Genomic DNA, 10,926 nt, shown 5'->3' on the forward strand with positions numbered 1-10,926 from the left:
GTACTAATAAACAAACCAGGATAAATCACTGCTACTATTGTGCTGAATGCTGATGCATATCTCATTCTTACGTGTCCCCTCCTTTCTTTGTTTCGGAGTCCAACAATACTGTTCCAATTCCTCCCGCGTTCCTCATTTCCCCTTCCTATCCTATCCATATGCTCCCCTCCTCTCCCCTCACCCCATTTGTGCTGTGATCTGTACATCTCAGTCTCCCCTTCCTCTTCTTCCACGCACCAGATTGAAGCTACCCCTGTTCCTCTGCGATTTGGGCTCGTCCTGTATCCTTCCTGTTGCTCAAAAGCTCGCTCCATTTTTTTTCAGGGCTGAAAGGCGACAAATCCTCCAGGAATTCGGAGCACAGAACTTTGAATCCAGGGGGCAAAAACGTTTGCTCATCTCCCTTGCGGAAAAGCGCCTCCTCTGCGTGTGAAAGTCGGATCTTTTTCACACATCCGGTTTGCAATTCCCGAGTAGGTCGACGACCGCGGTGTCCATAAGGTAAGATTCATGTCCCTTCTTCTTCGTCCTTCACTAGTACCATCGAAGCTGCGAGTTTTTCATCTGATTTTAGTAATTGGAGTTGCCCGCCCAGGAATTCCTAGTCCGGTTCCGGACCTCTCCTCTCGCCTTACGTTTCTTGCCTTGCCACACCCCTCTCGAGCTACTTAATGCTAACAACATATATGTTCTGTGCTAACTCCTGCGGAAATAAATAAAATGTTTCCTTTCTTTTTCTTTTTCCATTTCTCCAACTGCGAAGAAAATCTTCAATGCTTAATTCCAAGTAGAACTCTTTGAATGTGCTGAAATAATGTCAAATTCTGCTCTCCTCCTGCAATAAAGGGGGTCAAAATTTTGCATCCTGCGGAATGAATCAGTTAGGCCTTAAATTAATGTTGTGTTCCGTTGTCCTTTCCCCATCAGAGGGGATGGGGTTGGTTGCCCATGTTACCATCATCTTGTGCTAAGTGTGAATCAAGAACTGGTTATTGACTTTATAGATGCTGTTAGACTATTCACTATTCAAGTGGGAATTGTATTCTCTACGATGGGCTTGAGGCTTGACTTCGATGCGTTCATAGACGCTCTAATCCCTAATAGTCTTCCTTGGTGGCTGCTTAGTTTGTAGTGCATGCTATTCTTCCTGTTTGGTAGTTTGTAGTGCATGCTATTTTTCCTGTTTGGTTGAAGACTTAGCTTTCAGCATGATGCTGACATGGTTTATAAACCAAAGAAGGCTGCGGCTGAATGGCTGATAGAAAAGATAAGGCACAGCCACGATATTGTGTTGGCAGTGTTTTTTTTGGGTGTATGTACTGTACTATTGTATAAGGCGAGGAGTTACTAATGCTTTGCCATGCCAAAGGGCGCCTTGCTCAGTCGGTTAGGTGACCCAGCGGCACTCCTCAGGTCCTGGGTTCGACTCCCTGTGGGAGCGGATTTCAGGCTGAGGTTAAAAAAATCCCCTCGCCCGTCCCCATGTGCCAAAGCGCAGTGGAAGGCTCCGGCCCGGTTCTCACAGGGTTACGGCACCTCCTGCGTCAGGATGGGGGCAGGGATTCGGGGGTTTTCTCGATCTGTGTGAGAAGATCTTCTTCTTAAACGGAAAACCCGGGGACCGTCGTAACCCCTGCAGGTCGAGTTTTTTTTACTAATGCTTTGCCATTTGAATACTCTGTACTGTTGCTAGCAGACTTGCTTTGAAGATCCTGATCACCACAAGAGATTCGTTGGATTTCTGCCTTCTGGTTGTTGCACACTTTCCACTGGACATGTCCTTTCGCAGCATAGTCCGTGATGTTAGGGAAAGCTTTGGTAGCTTATCAAGACGAAGCTTTGAGGTTAGGATTTCTGGTTTGCCTGGTCTGTCTGGTCATCATAGAGGGAAATCTGTTGGATTTCTGAGCGACAGATCTGTAGTAGTTGATCAAAGCAGGTGGGTTGGTCTTCCTCCTGAATTGCTTCGAGATGTAATGAAAAGGCTTGAGGAAGGGGAGAGCAATTGGCCATCCCGAAAAAATGTTGTTGCTTGTGCAGCAGTCTGTGGAACATGGAGAGAGATATGCAAGGATATAGTGCTGAGTCCGAAGTTTAGCGGGAAGCTCACTTTTCCAGTATCACTTAAACAGGTAATGATTGAATTCAGTTACCAGGGGTGGAAAGTTGCAGACCTCTGTTATTGAATATCGATTTTGCAGCTTCTATTTTTGTGTCACTCAATTATTTATACTCTCAAACAGTTGGAATAAATAAAGGATTGTGCTGCCCAAAATATTAGGAACCAATATACTCCTGTTTGCATATACCTGATATTCTTGACCACTTTATGTATTTACAAAATACTTGTCAGTACATGCTTATCCATGCATAGTTTCCCATTTTTTCTTAATGAAAAATCACCTCACCCAAGCTCCCATTCTCCAAGCGGTTAGCCCAGGAGAAATCATTTAATCTAGTTAGCTTTTTTGTGGGTCTATTGGTCAAGTGGCAAATAGGAATAATGGTTGTTGCAATCTTGTTGTTTTGAGGCATCACCCAGATGTCCAGGTGTGACCCCAACACCACAAGATCCTAGTCGGCTAGTCGCTATGTTGTGGATTCGTTCACTGGGCAGCACTATATTGGGAAGAAGAAGGGTGCGGCTGCCTCTAGTGGCTAGAGCCTGGTCAATTGGATCAGCTAGCTGTGTCCTCAGCCGCTCATGTGGGTGTGCGGCTGCCTCTAGTTCTAGAGCCTGGTCAATTGGATAGGAAGTGTCATCAGCCGCGCATGTGGGTGATATAACCACTAGTGTGGCTGGGATTAAGAGCAGGCAGAAGCAGAATTAGCTGATCAGAGCCTCCCAGGGAGGGCGATCTCCACTGCTGCTGCTATCCAGTCAATCCTGCCATGGTATTTCCCCCTTCCAGTTCATCAATAGAGTTCCCAGATTACTAGTCATATCACGCTAGGTGTGTCCCCAACACCACAACACCTAAAAAACCATGGTTACAATGCTCATCAAGTACTGACTTGTAGCAATTTTGTCTCTTGCAATTGAGAAGTAGAGATCAGTTTCTGCAGTATAATATATATGTCCACCAACAAATGTTTGCATCGATCTAACTTTGTTTTTTCATGTGTAGCCGGGACCAAGAAGTGGAATAATCCAGTGTTTTATAAAAAGGGACAAATCAACGTCCACTTATTATCTTTACCTATGTCTTAGCCCTGGTAAGTATAAAGCATGCACTCTGTTTTTCTCATTAATATCCTTCTGAACAATCCCATGTAAATTTGGAAGTTTTTCATAAAACTGCAAACTATTATTGTCATCTTTATATGAATAGGGGAAAATGTTTAAGTTAATTCCATAGATACGCCTTTGCTCTAGTGATTTTCCAAATCAGATTTGGTTGAGAACCAAATGTGTTGCTTCCTGTGGCTTTTGGGCTATGTTTTAGTCCTTTCAAATTCAGGAATATTAGATATGAACAAAGTGACCTAGAAATAGAGCAGTACCAGATTTTGTTTCCCACTACCCCTTGTAACAAGAGGAGTTTTTGGAATGCAAAAGATTTAACTGATACTAGAAAAACTTATAATTTTGTGTGTGCCATGATGCATGCAAATATACAGTTTCCTGTTCTATTATTGCTTCGTCTCAGTGATCTAACATTTACGACGATAGTAAATTAAAGAAGGATTAGACTTACTCTTTGATACCCTTAGTGAGATCGGATAAACTGTTATCACAAATAACTTTGCTTAATGCTTTGATGGTTTGGGTTTTAGCTGTCCTCAGCGAGGATGGGAAATTTCTGCTAGCAGCTAAGAGGAATCGCCGTACAACATATACTGAGTACATCATTTCTGTGGATCCTAAAAATATATCACGATCAAGTAATGGCTATGTTGGAAAAATGAGGTGAAGTATCTTACTTGACTACACTATGTCTATTTGACCTCAAATTATTTGTGAGCTTTGGGCGGTGTTTTCTGTTTGGACCTGACATTGTAGTGTCAACAGGTCAAATTTTCTTGGCACTAAATTCGTCGTGTATGACACTCAAACACCACACAATGCTGGGAGCCTTGTCTCGTGTGAGCGCGGGAGCCGCAGAATCTCCTCTAGGAGGGTTTCTCCAAAAGTACCCACTGCTAGCTACCCCATTGCCCGGGTGAACTATGAGCTAAACCTGCTTGGCACAAGGGGGCCCAGGCGTATGAATTGCACGATGCATTCCATCCCAGCCTCAGCGCTAGACCCTGAAGGCATGGTGCCTGGCCAACCCAAGCAGCTCTTCATCCCTGGCTCATCCTCCTTTGGAGAATCCTTTCGCAGTGCAAACACCTCTTCCAGCTCAAGGTTCTCGGTTACAGACCGCTCCTTGGACTTCAGCTCCTCGCGCTTCTCAGAGATTAGCGGATTGGCTCAGCAAGATGAGGACAGTGGCCAGGCTAAGGAGAGGCCTTTGGTTCTCCGCAATAAGGAGCCAAGGTGGCATGAGCAGCTGCAGTGTTGGTGCCTCAACTTCGGTGGTCGGGTGACCGTGGCTTCTGTGAAGAACTTCCAGTTGATAGCTGCACCACAACTAGATTCTGAATCGTCACAGCAAGCTCAGCAGCAAACCCAGCCTTCGAATTCATCTTCAGCATCAGATCACGACTTTCACACGCAGAGGAGGCGCTTTTCCGCAAGGGAGATGAGCAAACGTTTTTGCCCCCTGGATTCAAAGCTCTGTGCTCCGAATTCCTGGTGGATTTGTCGCCTTTCAGCCTTGAAAAAAAATGGAGCGAGCTTTTGAGCAACAGGAAGGATACAGGACGAGCCCAAATCGCAGAGGAACAGGGGTAGCTTCGATCTGGTGCGTGGAAGAAGAGGAAGGGGAGACTGAGATGTACAGATCACAACACAAATGGGGTGAGGGGAGAGGAGGGGAGCATATGGATAGGATAGGAAGGGGGAAATGAGGAACGCGGGAGGAATTGGAACAGTATTGTTGGGACTCCGAAACAAAGAAAGGAGGGGACACGTAAGAATGAGATATGCATCAGCATTCAGCACAATAGTAGCAGTGATTTATCCTGGTTTGTTTATTAGTACTAGACATAATAACACTTTGAACCTTCTTGCTTTTGCTTGCTCCATCTAGTTACGAGCGATGTTTACAGAAATACTTTCAAATGGCTTTATTATTAGGACATTTGGGTTTCTTTATTTCTTCATTCCACTCTTTAAGTGGGTTTCCCAAATTACCATTTTCACTTGGTTTCGCAAGAATGCCGGTTATATTTTTTCTGAATTACACGCTATAGACGTAGGGGCTCACAATACGCACATACAGTCGCTCCTATAAACGTACACACGTAAACTTTATTCCTATGAGCACCTTCTAAAGACTGTGTCGGCAGATCTCGATTTTGATGAAGTCACCGGTAGGAAGGTGAACGAGTTAATTTTTTGTGGGTTACATCATCAAAACTCAAGTCTCTTTATGGATTCGTAGATAAACCCGCATACATCTTGATTATCTGTACGGTCATTATTATTTTAAGGGTCTGTTTGGATCACCAACTAAATTTTAGTTGGCTAAATTTAGCTGTTAATGATCTAGACAGCCTAGAGCTAGAAGATGAGCTAAAGTTTAGATAAGTCTAACGACTCAACCATACAACCACCATGAGCCTCCACTGGTACACCCTCCTCATCCTGGTTGGTCCCATCATCTAGTCTCTCTAACCATTAGATGAGAAAGCAAAACTGAAAAATCTTGTACCAATCGATATCATTTTTGGTATTACCATGGATCTTCAACGGTTTCGAAGAGATAGCATTTAGAAGAGGAGAGCATGATAAACGAGGCAAGGAAAAAAATCGCAAATACATCGTAGCACATGTTTCATTCATGGGCCATTTTTGCAGGGAACTTTGGAACCATCAGAATCACTCCTCTTCAGCCAGATAGAGATAGCTAGCAAGGTGTGTCTTGGTTGATTCAATTCCTGCCCACTTATTATTTTCTTTTTGCCAGCATTGATTTCTTCAACTTTGACTTGGGAGTGCCATATCATGGTTCATGCGTGGGTTGACATTCTAAATAGGATTAATTATTACAAGCTATTGGAATTAATTTTCGTTGATCTCCTTTAATTTTATTTTTGTAATAGTGAGAGATTATATTGGGCTTGTGAAACACGACCAATACGTCTTTAATTTATCTCTTCCTCGATCTGAAACACAAGAAGCACATGAACGGTTCCTCAAAAAGAAAAAGGCAATGTTACGGTACCCACTTTACCTACTTAGGAGGTAATACCTCAAACTAATCTAAGCCATTGATTTTTTTAGATTTTGCGATTAATTAAGTAATTAACCTAAAAAAGAAAAAATAATTATTCTCAAATCCCCTAAATCACGGATTTACGGGAGATACAAGAGCGCATGTGGCCCCTTCCTTGTTGCCGTAATCTTCTTTTTCTGCAACCTTCCTTTTCTATTTCGTAACCATGCATAATTATTTTGTTCTACTAAAGTGCGCATACATCAAAATATGAATTCGAACAATCCATTTTTCGTTCACATGCTCAACTAAAAAAATATGTTATATACAATAAGAATATCAACATCGAACACGTTAACTGAGCCGTAAACTTTAGCGATCTAAAACATGTTTACATGCTAACACGTTACATATTTAAGTGTGTGTAGTATTCTAACTCAATTAAGACTACATTACATAAAAGGATTAAGCACAAAAAATATTAAGCATGCATATACGTGTATTTTAGCAAGTGACGTACATGCAAACGTACGTGAAAAAAGAAATGTTACAAAAATGTTTAAAAATCATCTTAGCATGATATGTCACGTTGTCACAAACATAGGAACATTAGTTTGTTGATTACAATTTACATCATGCATGCAAGTGAGACCTAATAGGATATGGAATTAGATCTAATTGGAAAATATTTTCCTTATGCTTTTATTACCTCCTAGAAGGTAATATGTGATAAAAATCATCTAGATCGACAGCTCACAGTCATTTAAAGGTACCGCGGCGAAGCTCAAAAGAAAATGAAGAAGAAGAACATGAGTGATGCATGCACGAATCTGGTTGGGTCAGGTCATGCATTTATGCCACGGAACAGAAGCAGCATCTGGATCGATCGGAAGCATATATACACATGTGTTGTGTCTGAGTGCAGATGAAGCCGAACTGAAGCAGCTCTACTCCTGGTTTGGTTTTTCAGCATTCATTACACTTTATTTGAATATGATTTTGGCTGATTCAATAGTGTTTTGTGAGAGAGAATAAGCTGAAGTACGGCTGATATAAACCGGCTGATAAGTTCGAAAGAACATAGCCACTTATTCCATTTGATAAGTTGATGTATTTTGACTAAAACATTATGATATATCAATATAGGTGTAGTTTGATTGTAAGTACTGTAGTTTCTTTTTATAAAAGTATATTACTACATACATGATTTTTTTTATACAAGATTCAATTTTTTGGCGTTGCTGTGGTGTAGATTGAAACAACTGTATTTTACGATTTACAGTAATATAAAGGTAGACGCTCATATATCATGTCAACAAATGAAGGAGTGCTTTATTAATTGAAATTGAAATTTTTATGACCATCGCCGTGTCCACCAGTTAGCCATGCGGCCATGCATCACTGCAATGGCCATGGTTCAAAGTTTTCATGGATTTATTTAAGGGCTCTTGTCATGTCCCATTCGACTTCGACGTTTCATGGACAAGTCACATCCAAGTAGCTAGTAATGAATGCTGACGCGGCCGCTGTGCCTTTGTACACAAATTAACCACCAACACTAAGGCCTAATGAGGCTCACTAATCACCTTCCTGTGCTTTTTGACATGTTTGCTTATGACATAAGGTCGTATATATCACTATACAGTTACTCCATCCATTCCAAAAGAGTTATCATTCTAGATAGTTTTGTTATAAGGGCTCGTTTAGTTTGAGGAAGTTGGAATTTAGGGCTATTGTAGCACTTTCGTTTTTATTTGGCAATTAGTGTTCAATCATGGACTAATTAGGCTCAAAACGTTCGTCTCGCAATTTCCCACCAAACTGTGCAATTAGTTTTTTTTTCGTCTACATTTAATGCTCCATGCACGGGCCGCAAACATTCGATGTGATAAGTACTGTAGCACTTTTTGGGAATTTGGGGTGGAACTAAACAAGGCCTAAGTTAAAGACCTGTTTGAATCGGTTAGGACTAGTTACTAACTAGGGTTAAAAATTAGTCTAAATTAACTGAGGTTGTCCCCCTAGTTTGTTAACAACCAGTTGGAGACTTGGCTTAAGAAATTAGACCCTATTTAGATAGACTAGAGCTAATTTATATATTTTTAGGTGGTTAATAATTAGCCCTTGGATATGAAACAAACCCATTGTAATATACTCTTAAGTTTAGTCGTCAACAACAAATATCAACTACTCCTTCCATTTTCAAATTATAACTAGAGAGTCAAAGCATCTCAAGATGACCGAGTATGCCATGGAAGGCCGCCACCACCGCCGCCGCCATCTCCCACAGCTGCAACAACATGCTCGAATGGCCAGCAACAACCGATGTGAGCCGCACCAAAGAGGGCCTAAGGTGAAGTACTCGCTTGAGCTGCCAAAGCTAGCGAAGCAAAGAGGTACCACGTGGCACAAGGAGATATATAGGACACTGAGTCATGTATCAAATGCCTATTAATAGAGCGTCCAACAGAAATATTTGTTGAACCGTGATTGCAACTATATATAATCCGCTTGCACCATCTTAAACCTTCCTTATGCTTGGTGCTAAAAATCATAATTATATATGGGACCCACATGTCGTGCATAATATTAATCCTATTATATGCCTGTTGATGACCAAATCAACAACCCATCTCAGCCTCTAGAGGAGAAGTTATACAAGGCTGCGCCTCGCCTGACCCCCCGAGGGTCTAGATTTGCCTCATCCGACCTAGGGGCGGGAACTCCGCTTCGGCCGACCCTCAGGGATGAACTCCGCCTCGCCCGACCCCTCGAGGGTCTAGATTCGCCTCATCCAACCTGGAAGCGGAAACTCCATCTCGGCTGACCCCAGGGACGAACTCTATCTCACCTGACCCCGAGGGTCTGGGTTTGCCTCGCCCGACCTGGGGCAGGAATTCTACTTCGCTCGACCCCTGAGGGTCTGGGTCCACCTCGCCCGAGCGGGGACTCTGCTTCGCCTGACCCCTAGAGATCAACTCCGCCTCGCCCGACCCCGAGGGTCTGGGTTCGCCTCGCCCGACCTGGGGTGGGGATTATACTTCGCCTGACTCCTAGAGACCAACTCCGCCTCGCCCGACCCCGAGGGGCTGGGTCCACCTTGCCCGACCTGGGGACAGGGACTCTGCTTCACCCGATCCCTTGGGACAAACTATGCCTCGCCCGACCCCCACAGGTCTGGGTACGCCTCGCCTGATCATTGGGGTCGGGCCGCCCTGAGGAGACAGGTAAGATCCGGGGTTGAAGGCTGCACTTTTTCACGGAGGCAGACGTGCCGGTTTAGGAGACATTGCCGAAGTAGATTAGGAAAGCCTTGTTTGGTTATTCATGGAAAGACCAGTCGCCCTATAAATATGTACAGGGTGATGGCCGATTGCGAACACACAATCGAACAAATCAATCTACTACATTATTTTGCATCTACTATTTTCTCTCAGCTCTAGTTTTTGCTTCTTGTTCTTCATTGCCGTCTACTTCATTGCGATAGCGAGTACAAGGTCCTAGGGGCGGTCAGGCCGACCTAGGACAGCCCATCGCTGCCGCTCTCCCTGACGGGGTCCCTCCTGGGAGCGTGGGGTGTCGGGTCCCAAGAGCTCTCGCTGGCGTGTCTTGCGTATCGCGCTCCCGACGAGACTCCCCTTGCTACGTGTCTTGCACACCGCGCTCGTCGCCGGGGGCACATGTGATGTGTTCGTGTGCGAACACACTTTTTGGCGACTCCACTGGGGAAAGAAGGAAGATCAAGGTACATCTATGCCGCCGTCAGTCATGTCTGGCAGCAAGATCCCAAAGCCCGCGGATATCAGCACCGACAACATCATCAAGCCTACCTTTGATGAATTGTCCGAAGAGCATCGCCAAGCTTATGAAGCATACAAGAAGAAGCGTGAGGAGGAAGAGATGGATAGATTCCTTGCTAACTTCAACAAAGATCGTCAAGGTAATATCACAGCAGTCGGCAAGATCACTTTCCCTCCTCTACAAGGCAAAGAAAAGGTACAAAATTCTGTAAGTAGCGCTTTTTCTCCTGAACAGTTGGCTGAATTAGAGTTTTGCGTTGCATAGAATAACGATCTTCTTAATGAGGCTATGATAATGTCGGTGTTTCGAACCGAGGGGTCCTCAACCAACTAGTGAATTTATCCTGCGTGTTCCCAATTCTAGATGGTGATGCAAAGAGACACAAGGTTTATACTGGTTTGGGCAATTCGGGCCCTATGTCCATTTTGGGAGATCAATCTTGTATTCCTCGCACCGAAATGCTTGTTGTAGGGGGTTACAAGCTAGGTGAGAGAGGGAGTTAGTCCCTGGTCTCGGCGAGGTGTGGTGTGGGCTGCTTGAGACGTTGCTCTCAGGCGGCTGGGATGTGTGTGTGTGTGTGTATTACAGGGCCTTCTTCTCCGTGAGTCCCCCCCCCTAAAATGGCCCGAGTCCTCTCCTTTTATAGCCTGAAGGGAGGACAAGGACGGTACATGTGCTAACTATACGGTGTCGTGTGAACAGAAGTGGCGTGTCTGGGCCCTGTAGCCCATTCCTGTGTTGGCGCGGTCGTCGGAGTGGTCCGTCCTTGGAGCGCTGGGGCGACGTGCTGGTCACATCCATCCCTGTGCGTCATGGGAGCTCCTGGGCTGCCTCGGAGCGGGTGCGGCGGTCAGGGTGC

General features: G+C 44.3%; 1 protein-coding gene across 4 annotated transcripts; it reads left to right on the top strand.

Moving 5' to 3' along the window:
- Positions 1–382: 382 nt before the first annotated feature.
- Positions 383–5,220, top strand: LOC136553229 (tubby-like F-box protein 12). 4 transcript variants are annotated; one of them, XM_066544605.1, is made up of 6 exons: positions 383–501; positions 1,697–1,844; positions 1,940–2,132; positions 3,129–3,216; positions 3,778–3,910; positions 4,013–5,220. In XM_066544605.1, exons 2-6 carry the CDS (start codon positions 1,801–1,803, stop codon positions 4,788–4,790), a joined length of 1,236 nt encoding a protein of 411 aa, XP_066400702.1. In that variant the 5' UTR covers positions 383–501; positions 1,697–1,800; the 3' UTR covers positions 4,791–5,220. The 4 variants fall into 4 exon arrangements, with proteins under 4 accessions (XP_066400702.1, XP_066400700.1, XP_066400701.1 ...); XM_066544606.1 differs by having other exon boundaries at positions 487–501; positions 1,694–1,844; XM_066544603.1 differs by having other exon boundaries at positions 1,697–2,132.
- Positions 5,221–10,926: the final 5,706 nt, after the last annotated feature.

Source organism: Miscanthus floridulus, chromosome 5 (genome assembly GCF_019320115.1).
Source record: "Miscanthus floridulus cultivar M001 chromosome 5, ASM1932011v1, whole genome shotgun sequence".
NCBI classification, from domain to species: domain Eukaryota; kingdom Viridiplantae; phylum Streptophyta; class Magnoliopsida; order Poales; family Poaceae; genus Miscanthus; species Miscanthus floridulus.

Coding starts and splice junctions, on each gene's coding strand:
- LOC136553229 (XM_066544603.1), top strand. CDS start 1,776: ATGTCCTTTCGCAGCATAGTCCGTGATGTTAGGGAAAGCTTTGGTAGC. Junction 3,217..3,777: donor TTACCTATGTCTTAGCCCTG/GTAAGTATAAAG, acceptor TTTGGGTTTTAG/CTGTCCTCAGCGAGGATGGG. Junction 3,911..4,012: donor GGCTATGTTGGAAAAATGAG/GTGAAGTATCTT, acceptor TAGTGTCAACAG/GTCAAATTTTCTTGGCACTA.